The sequence below is a fragment of the Macaca nemestrina genome, chromosome 8 (assembly GCF_043159975.1).
Source record: "Macaca nemestrina isolate mMacNem1 chromosome 8, mMacNem.hap1, whole genome shotgun sequence".
NCBI classification, from domain to species: domain Eukaryota; kingdom Metazoa; phylum Chordata; class Mammalia; order Primates; family Cercopithecidae; genus Macaca; species Macaca nemestrina.
In genome coordinates this window covers 40,977,628-40,997,705 of record NC_092132.1, presented here as the reverse complement: position 1 = coordinate 40,997,705, position 20,078 = coordinate 40,977,628, and the positions used below count along the sequence as shown (strand labels likewise).

At 40.2% G+C, this 20,078-nt stretch overlaps 1 protein-coding gene across 13 annotated transcripts in view; it reads right to left on the bottom strand.

Annotated features, from left to right (window-relative positions):
- LOC105476005 (dihydropyrimidinase) overlaps positions 1–20,078 on the bottom strand; it is a 94,858-nt gene that overhangs the window by 57,690 nt on the left and 17,090 nt on the right. For 12 of the 13 annotated variants that reach the window (XR_983777.3, XR_983778.3, XR_983779.3 and 9 more), the window contains exons 3-4: positions 17,248–17,427; positions 14,187–14,376 (exon numbers count right to left, since the gene is read on the bottom strand). Coding sequence is in view for 8 of the 13 variants with exons in the window: in XM_011731571.3 (XP_011729873.2) it covers positions 14,187–14,376; positions 17,248–17,427 (370 nt within the window). In the remaining 5 variants the exon portion in view is untranslated. The remainder of the gene's footprint in view (positions 1–14,186; positions 14,377–17,247; positions 17,428–20,078) is intronic. The other variant, XM_011731570.2, reaches the window with a different exon arrangement.

The window sequence follows — 20,078 nt, the reverse complement described above, 5'->3', positions numbered from 1 at the left end:
CAGTGAATTTGAATTTAAAATCAATCAGAATCCTATCTCTGATTAGCATTTGTCAGAATAATAGTTCTGCTGGCATCAACCTGATCATATTCAGGCAATCATTAAGGAGAGTGCACAGTAGAGAGATGCTGGCATACCAAATTAGTTCACTCTTGTTCATTAGATGCTGAGTTTTAGTTAAAATCCTGATATATGACTGAAATTAACAGATTTCCTCAGAGAGTACTGACAGTAGATGGCCACCAGTTGACTGAGTCATACCAAATTGGAACACAGCACCCTATTATTTCATAGATCCTTCTCCAAACTAGCCATCTTCCACTAGCTAGGTTAGGAATTTGGAAAACCATGAAAGCAAGGCTTACTGAAGCCTAAGAACTTCAATTCTTAAGTAACCAATTATCAATAAAAGTTATCCCCCAGGGACTCAGCCATGGCTAAGTTACTTTGCTTCCATGACGTACCCTACTAGATGAATCCCGTCCCCATTTGGATTCTTACTGCCCTATCCCCAGAAAAGGAGAAACACCATTAGCAATTCTTTCTAAATATAGAATAAGCAGCAATTGTTTTCAGTGAATGAAGAGGTAATGTACTATCTACGGGAGAACTGGGAAGATGGACACGATATTTTATTTGCAAATATGAAGAGACCTTCCTATTCCAAGGGAACGTCTTACAGATGCTTGGACAAGGAAAACTCAGAGACTTGATCTGCAATCACTTTACAAGTTGCTGACTGAGGATTTTCCATGGTGCTTTATCATCGAGGAAAGATCCTTATCACATGTTCTATTCAATCACTTGGCTCATCAAGGTGATATGGGAATATGGTTCCAAAAGTCCTACAATTTTAACAGCACTCAGGAAAAATTAAAAGTGTCAGCATCTACCGGGAGTCTGCCAGGACTGTTTTGAAACCAGATGACAGGTAATTTCCTTGGAAGGGCTTAGCTCCTTTAAAATGTGACAGGCCACTTTAGTATATACAGCAAGCTCTTCGTTAACTGGGCTATTTTCTACTTTCTCCCCATTTAGTATCTGTTAATATCCAAAATAAAATTTAAAAAGTGAAAATTCCTAACTGCATATTCTCTCTATTTTCTATTTCATTATTCCTAAGGCATTTTCAAAGGACTAAAAAGCATACAAGAACTAAAAAGGGGAAGGAAAACAGGAGGCCTGGATAATCCATAAATTGGATACTCAAACTGGATAATTCAGCATAATTATGGGTTCTGTTAGACTTGGGCTAAAAATAAAATAACAATAAAAATAGCTAACACATGCATACCATTCTATAGTTTGCAAGGCTCCCAAATACAATCTCATTTGACCTTCATAGTTGCCTTCATGCTGGTTTGACAGGTGAAGAAATTGATGCTCAATGAGATTAATGTGCCCAGCACACACTGGCACTAAGTGGTACAGCCAGAATTAGAGTCATAGTATTATAATATCATATCATATGCACTATGTTACTAGGAAAAGTGCCATTTTTTATTTCTTGGGAAAGAGCATGTATTTCTAAATATTTAAGTCAACCACAGGCTATTTATGGATGTGGCTGAGCATTTTTCCAATCTCACTTACTGGTTTCATTTACTACACTTAGTTGGTTGGCAGTGAAGAGTGCTCTATCTGTCTTGAGCCTGGTACTATCCTGATTACATTCACAACTGGAGGGTTTCAACAGCTCTTAGGAGATAGTAACATCTTCATCATTAATCTCCTCCCACTGTCTTAGCAAGCTTCACATTAGGTTGTATCTTGTCTACCCATAGATGTTCTCTCCTTAGTTGTCCATTTTTTGGCTCAAACCCAAACAAAGAAAAGCCTCTGCCCTTTATGATGTAACCTCCCACTTAAAGGAGTTTCACCATTTGAGAGATATTCAAGATTTCCCAGTAATGAGCAGGTCAAACCAATCCAAACTCTCCACTGACCAGATGACCCATTTATTAGATGACGGTGTTAGAGCAGATGTTAACACCTTGTCTGGATCTGCCAGCAACGCTTCCTATTGAGTCCTGAGATCTGCTAGAGAAGGTTGAAAAATGCAGAGAAAAAGCATAGGCATCCAGGAGCAAAAGCCCTGGCCACTAAATAGGAGGCCAAACATATTTATAGAAATCAGTCTTCCTAGCCAAAAGCATAGAGCCAAACTTTCCTGGACTTTATTTTGATTCCAAACATTACATTTACAAAGGAAGAAAATAATTGAGAAGGAAAACACGTAGAAGCAGCTTGGTAGAATGGATCATACAAATTTAGGTTCAAATCCTGCTTTTGCTACTTTTTAGCTAGTGACATTGTACGAGGTAAGTCATTGCCCTTAGTCTGTTTTTCTCATCTGTGAAATGGGATCACAATGTCCCTCTAGTGTGGCAATTTTGTGAAGGTCAAATAAATTAATGTTTATGAAAGTACCCAGAATCTTCCTGGGACCCTGGAGACATTCCATGTTATGGGCTGAATTGTGTCCTCTGTACAAATCCACATGTTGAAGTCCTAACCCCTGGTACCTCAGAATGTAACTGTATTTGGAAAAAGGATCTTTATGGAGGTAGTAAATTTAAAGTGAGGTCATTAGGGCGGGCCCTAATTCAATAAGACTGTGGTTCTTATCTGAAGAGGAAATTTGGACACATATAGGGGAAGGTAACGTGAAGACACAGGAAGAAGGTGGCCATCCACAAGCCAAGGAGAAAAGCCTGGAACACATCCTTCCTCCACAGCTCTCAGAAGGAGCCAACCCTGCTCAACCCTGTTGTCACCTTGGTTTTGGACTTCAAAACTCCAGAACTGTGAGAAAATAAATTCCTGTTGTTTAAGCGGCCCAGTCTGTAACACTTTGTTACAGCAGCCGTAGAAAACTCATACACTCCACAAATGTTAGTTTCCTGATAGCCACACAATTCTATTTTTTTAATGGCCAGCTTTTAACTGCTATGCAATTTGATGTAATGTAAATCATCTTGTTCTAAATTTAAGGGACAATGGAGTGTTCTGATGTTCATATGCAAGAAAGAAGAAAGGCAGCCTGGCTAACATGGTGAAACCCTATCTCTACTAAAAATACAAAAAATTATCCAGGTATGGTGGTGCACACCTATAGCCCCAGCTACTTGGGAGGCTGAGGCATGAGAATCACTTGAACCCAAAAGGTAGAGGTTGCAGTAAGCCAAGGTCATGCCACTGAACTCCAGCCTGGGCAACAGAGTGAGACTCTTTTTCCAAAAAAAAAAAAAGAGAAGAAAGGAAACTTGAGACTGAAAATCACCTTGACCCAGTGGCACACTGATTCTGCCTACAGCACTAGTGCCTAAGCATCAGTTCATTGCACGCAAGTAAATGAAACTTGGTGTATTCTTGTTCAACACTGCCAAGCAGCACTCAGCGTGACAACTTGGGAAGAGAGGGGCCACTGTGTGGATTTTTCTCCCCATCTTTTAAAACACAAGAGGAATATATGGGAGTTTACATAAAGAGTTTACATATGGCCGGGCGCGGTGGCTCAAGCCTGTAATCCCAGCACTTTGGGAGGCCGAGATGGGCGGATCACGAGGTCAGGAGATCGAGACCATCCTGGCTAATATGGTGAAACCCCGTCTCTACTAAAAATACAAAAAACTAGCCGGGCGAGGTGGTGGGCGCCTGTAGTCCCAGCTACTCGGGAGGCTGAGGCAGGAGAATGGCATAAACCTGGGAGGCGGAGCTTGCAGTGAGCTGAGATCCGGCCACTGCACTCCAGCCTGGGCGACAAAGTGAGACTCCGTCTCAAAAAAAAAAAAAAAAAAAAAGAGTTTACATAAAATGGAAAATAGGAATACCAAAGCCTCTGTTGACAAAAAGAGTCAAACTCTGTAAAATACTTGAAGAGATTTATTCTAAGGCAAATTTGAGTAACCAATGGCCTATGACACAGCCCTCAGGAGATCCTGAGAACATGTGCCCAAGGTGGCTGGGACACAGCCTAGTTTTATACATTTTAAGGAGACAGGAGACATCAATCATATACATGTAAGCATACATTGTTCTGGTCCAGAAAGGCAGGACAGCTCAAAGTGGGGGCTTCCTGGTTATAGGTAGATGTAAAAATTTTCTGATTGTCAATTGGTTGAAAAAGTTATTATCAATAGAAAGAAATGTTTGGATTATGATAAGGGACTGTGGAGACCAAAATTTTATCATGCAGATGAAGCCTCCAGGTAGCAGGCTTCAGAGAGAACAGATTGTAAATGGTTTTTATTAGACTTAAGGTCTGTGTTGATGTTAAATGCTGGTCAGCTTTTCCCGAATTCCAAAAGGGAGGAGGACATAATGAGGCATGTCCAACCCTCCCTTCCCAGCATGGCCTGAACCAGTTTTTCAGGTTAACTTTGAAACACCCTGACTGAGAGGAGAGGTCCATTCAGATGGTTAAGGGGTCTTAGAATTTTATTTTTTGTTTACACCTCTCTGCAAGAGAACTTTTTATTTTACAAAGACATGCCTATTAAGTAAAACTTTCTATTATAAGCAAAACTAAAGCCAAACGAAATCAAATCAAATATACAAACACATTAAACAACCACAATCTAGCCCAGTTTACTGTGAGCTGCTTGAGATCTGAAATTGTCTTAATCATCTTAGCAAAGCTAATGCCTAGAGCACAGTACCTAGCATGCACTTGGCATCCAAGAACTTTGTTGTTTATGAAAAACATAAAGAAAATATTTGTTCAGTTCAAATGAGCATCATATTTTTACCCTAAATACAGGAACATGGATATAAAATAGAGGTAAGCTTTATTAAGACAAGCTAAAACAAGTTTAACTGTAAACCAAAACAACAGCAAATCAGTGCATTGACAATTTCAGTCATAAATGGGAAACAAATAATGCCAGATACATAGCAAGTGGGGCATCAAGTTAAATTGCTGTGAGAAATTGCCACCATTCTAAACAAATCACAGAAAGGTAGTGAATTCATGAGCCTACAGGTTCTACTGGGAAGTACGAAGGTGAAGTGAACAAAGTATTTCCTAAAAAGCCATTAATGATCCCATATGCCAATACTGTGGCAGAAAAAGAACATGTATAGCTACTCAGACCAAAATTTAAAAAGGGTCTCTGAAGCCAATGACACACATTGACACATACATTCTTCGGACAAAAACTAGACTGTAGTGGGTGATAGAAGTCAGAGACTGGCAGACTGGACTGTCCACATGAAACACAATGACAGCTTGTTTGTCCAACTTCACACTTGGGCTATGGAGCAAGGGAGACAAACTCTGCTTCTGGAAGAAAAGGATAATGCTTTAGGGAGAAACACCTGATTCCCTTGCCTCATCTTTGCAAAAGCATCTTCTCACAAGAAGGGTGGATGAGAACTAACCTAGTTCTATTAGGCTGGTGCAAAAGTAACTGTGGTTTTTCCCATTGAAAGTAATGGCAAAAACTGCAATTACTTTTGCACCAGCCTAATAGTTACTTAAGTTGGACAAAAAAAGACTTAACCATGAAATGGGCATTCTTTGCAAACTGTCAAAGGTGACACCACTTTTGATGGCTTGGACTTGAAAGTTTTCTTCTTTCTGTAAGTTGCTTTTCACTTTTTATTGCAGAATGCTAAAAGAAAATATCAAGGCATGAACAAAAAGAAAGCTCAGGCTTTGGATGCACTGAACATTCCCCACCTCTTCTTTCCCAGTTCACATAAAAATCCTGGTGAAGACAGACAAAAGGGAAAGAATCCAGAGCTGCACTGGGGTTGAAAAAGGATCATGGCTGACTAGGGTTTTGGTAGATTTTAGGAATGTGGAAAGCAGATGGGATAGCAATAATTCATAAAGAAAAGTTAGGCGGAGTGACAGCTTGACCTGAAGGAGTAGAAGGAGTCAAGAAGAGCTTTCCTCCTGGAGCAGAAAGGGCAGTGAAGGGGAGGGGAGGAGGAGGTCTGGGTCTCTCAACACTCACCCTCACCTCTGCTGGGAAATGAAGCTTCTTAGGTGGTGTTGATGCTAGACTGAGGTCCCCACACCTTAAACTGAAGCTGTCCAGTGACTATGTCCCATTTGCATTCACACAGCAAGTTCAGGAAACAGACATGCTTGGTGGAAGAGAAATTCCATGCCCACTCCCACACTGACCAACTGAACTGTCCTGTCCACATATGGACAGCCAAGGATGACCAGACTTTTGAAGAAAACACAAACAGCACATGCACACACAAAAAGGAAGACCAGGAGTTTTAAAAACTGAAAAATTGGCCGGGCACAGTGGCTCACGCCTGTAATCCCAGCACTTTGGGAGGCAGAGGTGGGCAGATCACCTGAGGTCAGGAGTAAAAGACCAGCCTGGCCAACATGGCGAAACCCTGTCTCAACTAAAAATACAAAAATTAGCCGGGCATGGTAGTGGACACCTGCTACTCGGGAGGCTGAGGCAGGAGAATCACTTGAACCTGGGAGGAGGAGGTTGCAGTGAGCCGAGATCATGCCAGCCTGGGCAACAGAGCAAGACTCCATCTAAAAACAAACAAACAACAACAACAACAACAAAAACCCTGAAAAATTGAACTAGAAAGAAACAGAGTAACCCAGGAAACAGAAGAGAATTAAAAAAAAAAAATCTTCATTAGTATTCTTAGATTAAGAAGGTAGGCTGGGCCCAATGGTTCATGCCTGTAATCCCAACACTTTGGGAAGCCGAGGCGGAAGAATCACTTGAGCCCAGGAGTTCAAGACCAGCCTGGGTAACATAGTAAGACTATGTCTTTATATAAAAATAAATAAATAAACAAATAAAGTACAAAATTTTTTTCAAAAAGGAAGATCATGCATCTATCGAAAGAAAAACATTGAAAAGAATAAGCAACCATGGAAAAAAAGAGCACTTAAAAAACTAGAACGTTTTCTTGGAAATAAAGGTGTGATTACCAAGACACAAGTTTATTAGAAGGGCAGGAAAACAAAAGTATTTCCTAAATTGTAGAGCAAAAATTCAAATATTTTTTTAAAAGGTGACACTAGTTAAAGGACATGGAGGACTATGATGGAGTCCCAGGAAAAGAAAACAGAGGAAATGAATATGGAGGAAAACACAGAAGAAATTTTCAGAATCAAAGCTCAGTTGTCAGATTGATAAAGGCCTCTGAACATGAAGGTAAATTTTTTAAAGGCCTACTACTAAATATAGCCTCGTCAGAGGTGTTCCAACCAGAGCGACTCCATCTTGAAGAGGGGCTGGGTAACATGAGGCTGAAACCTCCTGCGCTGCAGAACAGGATGCGGTAAAGAAGCTGGCCAAAACCCACCAAAACCAAAATGACAATGAGAGTGACCTCTGGTCATGCTCGCTGCTCATTACACACTAATTATAATGTATTAGCTATAATGTATTAGCTAAAAGACACTCCCACCAATGCCATGCCAGTTTACAAATGCCATGCCAACATCTGGAAGTTACACAATATGGTCTAAAAAAGGAGGAACTCTCAGTTGCAGGAATTCCCTGCCCCTTTCCTGAAAAACTCATGAATAATCCACCCCTTATTTAGCAGATATTCAAGAATTAACATTAAAAATACCCAATCAGCAGCCCCTGGGGCTGCTCTGTCTATGGAGTAGCCATGCTTTTGTTTCTTTACTTCCGTAATACACTTGCTTTCACTGTACTTTATGGACTCACACGAAATTATTTCTTGAGCAAGATCCAAGAACCCTCTCTAGGGGTCTGGATTGGGACCCCTTCCCAGTAATAGTCTTAATGAAATCTCTGGACATCTAAAATGAAGAGAAAGGATAAAAATCTTACAGATAATGAAAAGTTTGTGATAAGAAGACAAGAAATTGTATAGAGATTTGCCTGTTCCTCAGTAACACTGGATGCCAGTAGAGAAGGAAATTGTGCCTTCGTAATTCAGAAGGAACTATTTCGGAATCAAGAATTCCACGCCCATTCAAATCACCCAACAAGCCTGAAGACAAGGAATCAGAAAATTCACCTTTTACACACTTTTCCTTAAAAATTACCTGAAAATCTTCAAAGTAATTCAAGAAAAGGGGAGATATGGAAACCAGGAATCAGTATATCCAACCTCATTATCCCAGAATGACATCTCTACTGCAGGCTTAGCAAGCAGCTACGAAAAATGAAAGTGAAAGTCAGCAGATTCTCCTCCCACAAAGAATCTCTGCAAGTAGCGCTGATTCTATTCAATAGAAAGTATGATGAAGAAGCTAGAACTCTTCATGATATGGTAAAGAAGGCACATATTTCTTTTCTCAACCTATTTTAAAAAGAGCTAATTGGAAAAATGTCAGGAGAAACAAGAAACTTTACAAGACAATAATGGTCTAAATATGTAGCAAACTAAAATAAGGCATGCTTTTGAGTCCTATTGGAATGAAGAAAACTCACTTGACCTTGACACTTGGAAATAGCTTCTCTGAGAATTAATTTGAATAACACTAACTTGTACTCCAAGTTAGTGCTATAAATTTCTCTGAAGTTCTTTTCTCACTAATAGTTTCTACAGAGAAGAATATTTCCATAATTTTACCCTGCGACAGTTCTAAATTTTAGACTTAACCTATAGAGAAAGCATGGAAGACGTAATCAGAGTTACAGAGTCTGTGTAAAGATAATAATACAGCTGGTAGACATCTGGAGGAGGCAGAGAGAGAGAGCATTTAGGGCCTCTAAGTTTCTTTTTCAGCCTATAGAGAAGAGATGTCAGGCTGGGTGCGGTGGCTCACACCTGTAATCCCAGCTCTGTGGGAGGCCATGGTGGGAGGTTAGCCTGAGACCAGCCTGGGCAACATGGTAAAACACCAACTCTACGAGAAATTTAAAAATTAGCCATGTACAGTGGTGCATGCCTATAGTCCCAGTCACCCTGAAGGCTGAGGCAGGAAGATTGCTTGAGCCCAGGAAATCGAGGCTACAGTGACCTGCGTTCTTGCCACTGTACTCCAGCTCCTGTGAGATCCTGCCTCTAAAAAAAAAAAAAAAGGAATAGCTAAAACACGTAAAATAAAACACGTAAAATTAAATATATTATTTGAATTGACATTTATTACTGACAAAACTCAGGAGGTGAGAAGTTTACAGGAACTAAATTACTCATTTTTCATAGTTGAGAGTCAAGTGATACTGTCAAAAATTACAAATCACTACAAACTTATAGTTTAGGATTTTAGAGGTAACCACCAAAAACTAAAGATAGATAAGTTTAAAATCACTGGCTCTAAAGAATGAGCTGAGAGAGATAGAAGATATTTACTTTCCATTTAATACTTCATCATTTCCGCCCCCAAAATTAATCTTTTAATGATAAAGATAGCAAAATGATGATAATGTCTTAAATAAGAAATTTAAATGTAATGCCAAAAACCAAAAACCAATTACAATTACAAATTTTAAAACACCAAAACCGGCAAGGTGTGGTGGCTCACTCCTGTAATCCCAGTGCTGTGGGAAGCTGAGGCAGGAAGATCACCTGAGGCCAGGACCAGCTTGAACAACAAAGGGAGACTTCATTTCTACAAAAAATTTTTAAAATTGGCTGGGTGTGGTGGCATACATGAGTAGTTGCAGCTACTTGGGATGCTGAGGTTGGGAGGATCATCTGAGCACAGGAACTTGAGGCCGCAGTTAGCTAAGATTGTGCTACTGCACTCCAGCCTGGGTGACAGAGAGACCCTACCTCTAAAAATAAATAAATAAACCCCAAGCCCATTAAATACAAACTTGATATCCAGGTCTTCCCAACTTCAGATCAATTTCTCCTTTAACAGAGTGGAGAGTGACAGAAACAGTTTGGTCTTTGGGGACACATAGACTTGGACTTGAATTCCAAGTTTAGCACTTACTAATAAAGTGATCTTTGGCTCAATTCACCAATCTCTCCCAAGCCTCAATTTCATCAATCACAAAAGAGTGGTAAAATTGAGCATGAGGCATTATTATGACAATTTTTTAAAAGACAATGTGTATTAAAACGCACTGATGATAAGAATATAGTAAAACCTGAAATGAGATAAAAGAGATTAAAATACTACTATGTGCCAGGCACATATTAAGCACTCAGCAAGCTGTTAGTTGTTATCATTACTATCCCGCTCTTCTGGGTATAGAGCTGGCGATTGAACAATAAAATCAAATTTAATAGCATTATATTTCTAGGCTACCACAATGAAGCAATCAATAATTGGATCTTCTTTGTGCCTCCTGGAGCCGTGATTCTCAGGCTTTCATATCCATATGAATCACCTGGGGTTCTAGTTATAAGTGCACTTTCTGATTCAGGGAATCTGGATGGGCCCCAAGGCTCTGAGTGACCAAGGAGCTCCCAGGCAATGTGGAGGCTGCACTCTAGGGACCACACTGTGAGAGTCAAGGCCCTTGAAGATAGAATGGGCTTCTGACGTCAGGTGATCCACCCGCCTCGGCTTCCCAAAGTGCTGAGGTTACAGGCATGAGCCACCTCGACCAGTCTGGCCAACATGGTGAAACCCTGTCTCTACTAAAAATACAAAAAAATTAGCTGGGCATAGTAGTGGGAGCCTGTAATCCCATCTACTCGAGAGGCTGAGGCAGGAGAAGTGCATGAACCCGGGAGGTGGAGGTTGCAGTGAGCCAAGATCACGCCACTGCACTCCAGCCTGGGTGACAAAGTGAGACTCTGTCTCAAAAAAAATAATAAAAATAAATAAAAAATAAAAAAGAATGGGCTGGCAATGGTATTTACAGATGGGAGATTTTCATAGTATAAATGTGTAAAACCGAACGATTTCTTATTTACATCTATCTTGCTCTTTTACATTTAGAAATGATGTGAGATAATAAATGAGTGCAGACAGGGTAGATGCATCTTCTGTAAGAGGTCAGTGTGGTCCAACGGCTCTTGTCCCACTGTACCCGCAGGGATCTGTCCTTTGGTTTGCTGATGCAGTCACCATGTGAACAGCTGGGCACAGTTTATGTCCACCCCTTCCTCTTTGGGCCCCTGCTTGATCCCATGCCTTGGTCACATGCATGGGGTAGGGAATCTTTCAAACTATTTTATTCTGAAGCAATGTCGCCTCTTTGACAATTGCACATGAGGGTATTTTCACAAGTATTATACTGTCACAGTAAGTCTGACTCAACTACAACGTTTAGGGTGGTATTTTAAATATTTCGTGTTTATAATTCCTTGGGGAAAATATGAGCAATGTCCCAAAAATTACATATGCAATTTGAACCAGCAATCCCACTTCTAGGAATCTACCCTCAAGATACCCATTTTGTGGTGGGCAGAAAGATGGAGCCCAACAGATGTCCACATCTTAATCCCCATATCCTGTGAATATGTTACTTTACACGGCAAAGGGATTAATAGATATGATTAAATTAAGGCCCTTGAAATGGGGGAAATTATCCTGAATTAATCAGGTAGGCTTAATATAAGGCGCCCTTAAAGTGAAAGAGAGAGGCAAAAAGGTCAAAATAATGTGATGTGAGAAGGTCTCAACCATTGTGGCTGGTGCTGAAGATGGAGGGAGGGGCCACAAGCCAAGTAATGCGATGGGCCTCACAAGGGCTGGCAAGGCAAGGGCTTCCTAGTACATCAGAAAGGGATGCAGCCCTGCAGACACCTTGACTGTAGCCTGGTGAGACCCATTTCAGGCTTCTGACCTCCAGAACGAATGTGTCTTTCACAAATTGAAATGGCATATGCAAAAGGTCATCACAGTGGTTTCTCTTGAAACAGCTGAAGATCAGAAACAACCCAGATGTCCATCCATAGGGGACTCATTGAATAAATACAGTAGCATACTCTGTACTTACAAAAAAGAATGAGGAAAATTTCTGTGTCTAATGTGGGCTGACCTTCAGAACATATTTTCAAGTGGAAAACAAAGCAATGTGTAGACAAGGTGTACAGTATGCTACCTTTTATGTAGGAAAGAAGAACTATATTCTTATTTGGTAAAGAGAAACATGGTAAAGATAGGCCAGAAATAAATTAATAAAAATCATTACTTATACTGTATGGGAAGAAGGAGCTAGAGAAGGCAAGTAAAACTTCATTGAACATTTTTAGATATAACTTTGACTCTTGGACCATGCAAATGTTTTACAGATTCAAGAAATAATATTGAATTTTAAAATAATTTACAATAAAATTAAAATATCTGTATTTACTAGTTTTCTGCCTATGATCTGTATTCTAAAACCCTCTCTAGACTTTTACTTTGCTCCTAATGGAATTCTATCTCAATGAAAAACAAATACCCAAGATCAAGAAACTGCTTCCTGACAGAACTGTCAAAATTGGAGCTTGAAGATGGGTTAGAAGTGAAAATTTCTGCTGATTTCACTGTTCCTTAAATAATATTCTGACATTACGGACCTGGTACACGACTTAACAAAGCAAATAATTACAGACCAACTCATCTCATAGAGTTGGCAACAGCACCATCTGGTGGGAAAAACCTATAACTTTAAAATTGCAGTACTTATATTTTCTTTTTTAAGGGGTGAAATTCTTTTACATACGAGAGTAGCAATCAGAAATGGTTGGTTAATAAGACATTATTAACTCCTATGTGAAATAAGCCTACTCTTAACACAAAATATTGATGGATTACATTTTAAAAGTGCACACAGCTTGCACAAATCATTACTGAACCTTAATGCAACAAGAAGAAATTTTGACAAAATTTATTTTGGTATCAATTATATACATGCCAAAACCATGCGGTGGGTCATGCTTGTAATCCCAACATTTTGGGAGGCCAAGGTGAGAGGACTGCTTGAGCCCAGGAGTTCGAGACTAACCTGGGCAACATGGCGAAACCCTGTCTCTACAAACAATTTAAAAATTAGCTGGGCATAGTGGCGCATGCCTGTGGTCCCAGCTACTTGAGAGACTGAGATGGGAGGATCACTAGGAAGTTAGAGGCTGCAGTGAGCCGTGATTTTACCACTGCACTCCAGCCTGGGCAACAGAGTGAGACCCATTATTTTTATAATGAATCTTATAAAAATACAGCCTGTTTTAATAAAAAAAAAACAAAAACAAAAAAAACAGCAAGGTTGAATTATAAGACTGTCTCTGATTATCTGTATTCCTAAAATTGAGAGGACAGAAGCTACCATGGGCCTAAAGTCATTGAGTAAAATGCACCTTATTTGTTTTTCGTCCTTTCTCTACCAGTATTGGCAAAAGAATGAAATCATTTATTTGCCCAATGCTTATCAAAAATAGGAGATTTTCTCTTTCCTTTAAGATGAATATTTACATGCTAGACTGAACTAGAGAACTGAGGCAATTAGGCAATTTGGGGTAAAAATAACTTAGGTTTTAAAATCTTAAAATAACTATCATAAAAACACCATTTGGATAATTGCTTCAATTGCTCCAACACCCAAGTGGCTGTCAGATGAATCAATTCAATTCAAAAGAAATTTATTGAGCATGTACTAGGTGCCTTGCACTGCCCTGATTTAGGTAGAGGGAAGGGTAGTGGAGCTGCCTAAGAGATAGGGAAGCTTCTTCAAAATTAATGAAAGAGGGCTAGGCATGGTGGCTCACACCTGTAATCCCAGCACTTTGGGAGGCCAAGGCGGGCAGATGATTAGAGGTCAGGAGTTTGAGACGAGCCTGGCCAACATGGTGAAACCCCGCCTCTACTAAAAATATAAAATTTAGCTGGGTGTGGTGGTGCTCACCTGTAATTCTAGCTACTCAGGAGGCTGAGGCAGGAGAATCGCTTGAACCCAGAAGGCAGAGGTTGCAGTGAGCCGAGATCACACCACTGAACTCCAGCCTGGGCGACAAAGCGAGACTCCATCACAAAAACAAACAAAAACCTGAGAGCTTTGCATTTAACTATCGTATTTAAAAGTGGCTGCTAGTGGCATTGAGTGTGGGGGCATGTGGCTAAAGGAAATGTCCTGGGGTCCCAAGGATGGAGAAGAAATAACAAAGGAAACCTGAAGGTAGAGAGGCAAGGATGAAGATGAACAAAAGTGGGGGAAAACAGACACACATAAGGATAAACGAAACCAGGAGGCTAATAAAAAGGGAGGAAGAAAAGTTGTGAAAATCCACATGCACTCTCTCCTAAACTGAAGCAGAGGCCACAGACATGGACTTTCCTCTTCAGCTAACACTGAGTTCTAAGTGAGGTTACATTCAGGAATTACCGTCTCTCCTTGCATCCGCTATCACCTTAGCTGCAGACTTGCTCATCACATGCACAATGTAGAGAGGACAGTTCACAGCGCTGGCTATGGTGATGGCTCTCAGCGTGGCCTCTGCCTCCACTGCCTCTGGGCGGCACAACTCGTGACCCTCAGGGCCTGTTATCCCCAGAGCCAACATCTTCTTTGCTCCCTAAAAAGACAGCAGGAATGTGCATACGTGCAAGGAAGGTTTACTAATGACAGATATCATTATTTTATCATAAATTAAATGCAATGCCAGGCTTTTGATCTGTTAGGTATAGGGGTGTGTGTGTGCATGTGTGTGTGTGTGTGTGAACATGTTTGTGTGGGTGTATATATACAACATGTATATTTGGTAAGAATAAATTTGATATTCTAATCATATAAGTTAATTTTCCATATGCATATTTTACCATCACTTTTTTTTATTGAAAAGGGGAAAAACCAAGCACAGGCAACCAAAGCAAAAATGGACAAATGGGATCACATGAAGTTAAAAAGCTTCCGCATAGCAGAGGAAACAATCAACAAAGTGAAGAAACAACCCATGAAATGGGAAAAAATATTTGCAAACTACCCATCTGACAAGGGATTAATAACCAGAATATATACAAAACTAAAACAACTCTACAGGAAAAAAATTAATAATCTGATTTAAAAATGGGCAAAAGATTTGAATAGAGATTTCTCCAAAGAAGACATACAAATGGCAAACAGGCATAGGAAAAGTGCTCAATATCACTGATCATCAGAGAAATGCAAATCAAAACTACAATGAAATATCATCTCACCCCAGTTAAAATGGCTTATATTAAAAAGACAGGCAATAACAACTGCTGGTAAGGATTGGAGAAAAGGGAACCTATGTACACTGTTGGTGGGAATGTAAATTAGTAAAACTGCTATGGAGAATAGTTTGGAAGTTCTTCAAAAAACTAAAAATAGAGCCTACCATATGATCCAGCAATCCCACTGCTGGACATATATGCAAAAGAAAGGAGATCAGTATATCGAAGAGATGTACCTGCATTGCCATGTTTGTTGCTGCACTGTTCACTACAGCCAAGATTTGGAAGCAACCTAATTTGGAATTTGGAACCTGATTTGGAATCAACAGATGAATAGATAAAGAATATGTAGTACATATACACATAAAAAGAATGAGATCCAGTCATTTGCAACAACATGGATGGAACTGGAGGTCATTATGTACGTGAAATAAGCTAGACACAGAAAGACAAACATCACATGTTCTCACTTATTTGTGGGATCTAAAAATTAAAACAATTAAACTCATGGAGATACAGAATAGAAGTATGGTTACCAGAGGCTGGGAAGGTTAGTGGGGAGGGATGGCTGTGGGGAGAGGGGGAAGGTGGGGATGGTTCGTGTGTTTAAAAAAAAAAGTTAGAAAGAATGAATAAGATCTAGTACTTGATAACACAACAGGGGCACTATAATCAATAATTGCACCTTTTGGCCAGGCGCAAGGCTCACACCTGTAATCCCAGCACTTTTGGAGGTGGAGGTGGGCAGATCACGAGGTCGGGAGATTGAGACTATCTTGGCTAAAACGGTGAAAACCCATCTCTACTAAAAATACAGAAAAGTAGCTGGACATGGTGGCGGGCACCTGTAGTCCCAGCTACTCAGGAGGATGAGGCAGGAGAATGGCATGAACCTGGGAGGCGGAGCTGGCAGTGAGCAGAGATCATGCCACTGCACTCCAGCCTAGGCAACAGAGCGAGACCCTGTCTCAAAAAATAATAATAATAAAATAAAAAATAATTGCACCTTTTAAAATAACTAAAAGAGTATAATTGGATTGTTTGTAACACAAAGGGTAAATGCTTGAGGGGACGGATCCCCAATTTTCCATGATGTGATTCTTATGCATTGCAAGCTTGTATCAAAATATCTCATGTACCTCATAAATATATACATCTACTAGGTACCCCACAAAAATAAAAAAAAATTAAAAAATAAAAGGTGAAAAAGATATGAAGTTATTTCTAATCACAATCTTTGAAAAGCAATATCTATATTTAAGATTTAATATTGATTCTAACAAACAAAATAAAAATACTATGGATCCTTGTTGAAGTGACTCCCTGTCATACTATGTAATCAGTTTTACTTTTCTTGTGGAATAATCCTCTTCACTTGCTCCCCAACCCAACCCACTAAATGGTATTGGACCTGTTCTCTTTCTTCTTCAAAATGTTATTTCTTCCTTACAAAAAGGGCATGAAGTCCAGACTCAGAGTGGTAAAAAGACTTCCTGATGTCATGAAACTATAAAGCAGAAGAGTCCAATTTAAACCCTGGTCTGTTTTTTGTTTTGTTTTGTTTTGTTTTTACAGCTCACGCTCTCATCTCATTATTCCTCTCTGCCTTGTGGCCACTGAGCCTCTATCTCACTCACTTTAATGGGAGCTGAGCCTAGGGAGTTTAAAAAAAAAGTCAGCTAATATAAAGGGCAAGAGACAGCTCTTTAAATCTTGCAGACGGTGTACCCTTCAGGCATTAATAATGGGACTAACATGAGAAATAAATATCATCTAGATTCTTCCAGAGTACATTTTAATATCCAGTTTCTGAAAAGAGCAGGGCTTTAAACAGCTACCTAATACACTGCTTAAGTCATCAGATGACACTGATGTTGTCCACGCTTTGGTATTCTGAACTGGCAGCCTGAGCTTCTGAAAAACAACAAAGCCAAAACTGTGCTGGAGGACACAAAGAAAAGTATTTGTGTTTTCATAACAGCACATGTTTGAGATCTAAGAGCTAGTTTGCAGGGGGAAGTCCTCATTCTAGTGCATATACCACCTGCATAAAGCTGAGAGCAGGGACTCGAGTAAATGGAGTCGGGAGTTTCTGAGTCACAGAAAATCCGTTTCTGAGCCACAGAAAATCCATTTCTGGATTTCTCATGTTCCAATGCATTAAATGAGTTTACCTATGTAGTCCCAATCATCTTCACCTTAAGTTATGGCTGCTGTCATTTCTGTAGAAGCTTTGGAATGCAAATGCGTACCTCTGCAATTAAGTCTCCATTTTCTGCATGGACCTGGGCAATTGCTCCAATTTCCTTGCATTGAGAGAAGGCTGCGTACAGCTCCAGGTCTCTCACCATGTATAGATCTTTATAGGCCATAAACATCTTGAAAGAGTTAACACCTTTATCTTGCACAAGGATTTTCATTTCTTCTCTAACCTAAAAGGAAGCAGCAACCACAACAACAATATGTTACTCTAATTTAAATGATAATTTCAACATTCTCTAAAACGTTGCATTTGGAAGAGAACTAAGTAAAATAAGGACAACAGTTTAGTTCCACAAAAATGCAATCAAGGCCTTGATCTTTCTCCAAGGTTATACCCCATTTCATCTGATAAACTGTTGCTGCTCTCATACTTTTAAATCATGAAAAAGTGAACAGCTTTTTCCAAAATACTTTATTTCTGTACTTGGATATAAAATTCTCTGCATCTATCTCCCAATTCGAGAAAATTATTCTAGAAAATGACCTTGAAGCCAGGTTGGCAGCAACAGAAGCAATCATGGATCCAGCAGGAATGAACATTAATGTGAGGTAAAGATTCAGGTTCAAATCTGAAAGCCATAGGTGGAGTTCTTAGAAGGAGGAAGTAGAAGATGCAGATGGACCCAAGCATGCCTGAGAAAGCACGAGCTCAGGGTGTCGCTGTAGAGCCAGCCGTAGCGGGCATGGGACCCATTGGCAGCTCCTAGGAGGTGAGAGCTGGAGACTCAACTCTGGACCTGTTGGAAGCTCAGAGGCCTTCAGGGTTGCCAGGGGTCAGGGGCAAGTTAATATCAAAGCTATCTCAATAATTGTTCCTTTTTTTCTTTTCTTTTTTTTTTTTTTTTTTTTTTTTTTTTTTTTTGAGACAGAGTCTTGCTTTGTTGCCTAGGCTGGAGTGCAGTGGCATAATCCTAGTTCACTGCAACCTCCCCTCCCAGGTTCAAGTGATTCTCCTGCCTCAGCCTCCTGAGTAGCTGAGATTACAGGCATGCACCACCATGCCCAGCTAATTTTTGTATTTTTAATAGGGATAGGGTTTTGCCATGTTGGCCAGGCTGGTCTTGAATTCCTGACCTCAAGTGATCCGCCCACCTTGGCCTCCCAAAGTGCTGGAATTACAGGCGTGAGCCACCGCACCCGGCCTCAATAATTGCTTTTGTAGGTCAGATTCAAGTCTCAATAAGGATCAAAAATTTGAGAGGAAAAACTCATAGATTTGACCAAATAAGACTGTTTGAACTTCTATATGTTAAAACACACCCACACCCACCCACCCACACATACACACACAATGAAAAACGTAACGAGCATAGAATTATTGCTCTTAGCTAATAAAAGTTCTTTCAATTTGATAAGAAAAACATGTTGAAAAATGTTGCCAACCATTCATGGAGTAATAAAATGACTAATAACACATGCAAGAAATAAACTTCCTAGTAACTAAAAAGTGCAAAATAAAGCAGTGTAATTCTATTGAGTCAGCAAAGTTTAAGAATGATATTACACGTGAATTTACTCATTACTATCACTGTTTATTTCCTTGGAAATGTCCCTCCCTTTTCTTGATGGTGCTTATCCCCCAGCAAAGCAGTAAGGACTGATCACCTGTCTACCCCACTAGGATTTCAGCCCCATGAGAGAAGGGGCCTTGTGAGGCTTGTCCACTGACATGTCCTGGAACAGTGCCTGGTGCATAGTGTCCACTCAATAACTATTTATTGAATAAATTAATTACTACTTAATTAATATAGAAAAAAGCACCAAAATATTGAGAGTGGACAAGCGATGGAATGTGCTCCAAGTTAGATTGGGAGGGACAGAACATGGGACAGTGCACCTCATTTTTTTCCCCCAACAGTTTCTAATTTTTTACAATGAGTACATTAGTTTTATAGTCAGAAAAAAAAATGCTTAAAACATTGTTAGCATATTCACATGATGGGCTTCCAAAGGGGATTATGATCTGCACTGCTTACATGAAATATCTTTTGCTCTCTGAGTAGAAGAGCCCTCATTAATCATCCCTGCCATCCACATCCATGCAAGAGTCTCATTATACAACTTGCAAGGATATTAGCTTCAGCCTTGCTCCTCCAAAAGTGTGGCACCTGAACCAGCAGCAGCAGCGTCACCTGGTTGCTTGCTAGAAATGCAGAATCTCGGGTCCCATCTGCCCCTAACCTACTGCTATGGGTTGACTTGTGTGACCTCAAAATTCATATGTTGAAGTCCTAACCCCTTGTTTGGAAATAGAGTCTGTGCAGATGTAACTAGTTAAGATGAGGACATGAGCACATGGGCTTTATTCAGTGTAACCGGTGCCCTTATATCAGGTGGAAACTGGGATGCAGACCTGCCACGGGGAGAACATCATAGGAAGATGAAGGCAGAGATTGGGGTGATGCTTCAACAAGACAAGGAACGCCAAAGGTTGTCAGCAAACTACCAGAAGTTAGGAGAGAGGAACGGAACAGGTTCTCCCTCAGAGCCCTCAGGCGGAACCAACCCTGCTGACCCCTAAATCTCAGGCTTCTGGCCTCCACAACTGGGAGGCCGTCAATGTCTGTTGATTAAGCCATTCTGTTTGTCGTACATTCTGTTTGCTAGGGTTACAGGAGCCCTAGCAAACGAATAACCCCCCTGAACAGAATCTGCAATCTGCATTTTAGCAAGGTTTACCAGGTGACTCTTTGCATACTAAAGTGTGAGAAGCACTGATAAGGACAAACACCATCACCTTTGCTCCATCTTTAAAATAGGAGAATAGGAAAATGAAGACAGGGAAGGAAGGGAGGGAGGAAAGAGAAGAAGACAGAAGGAA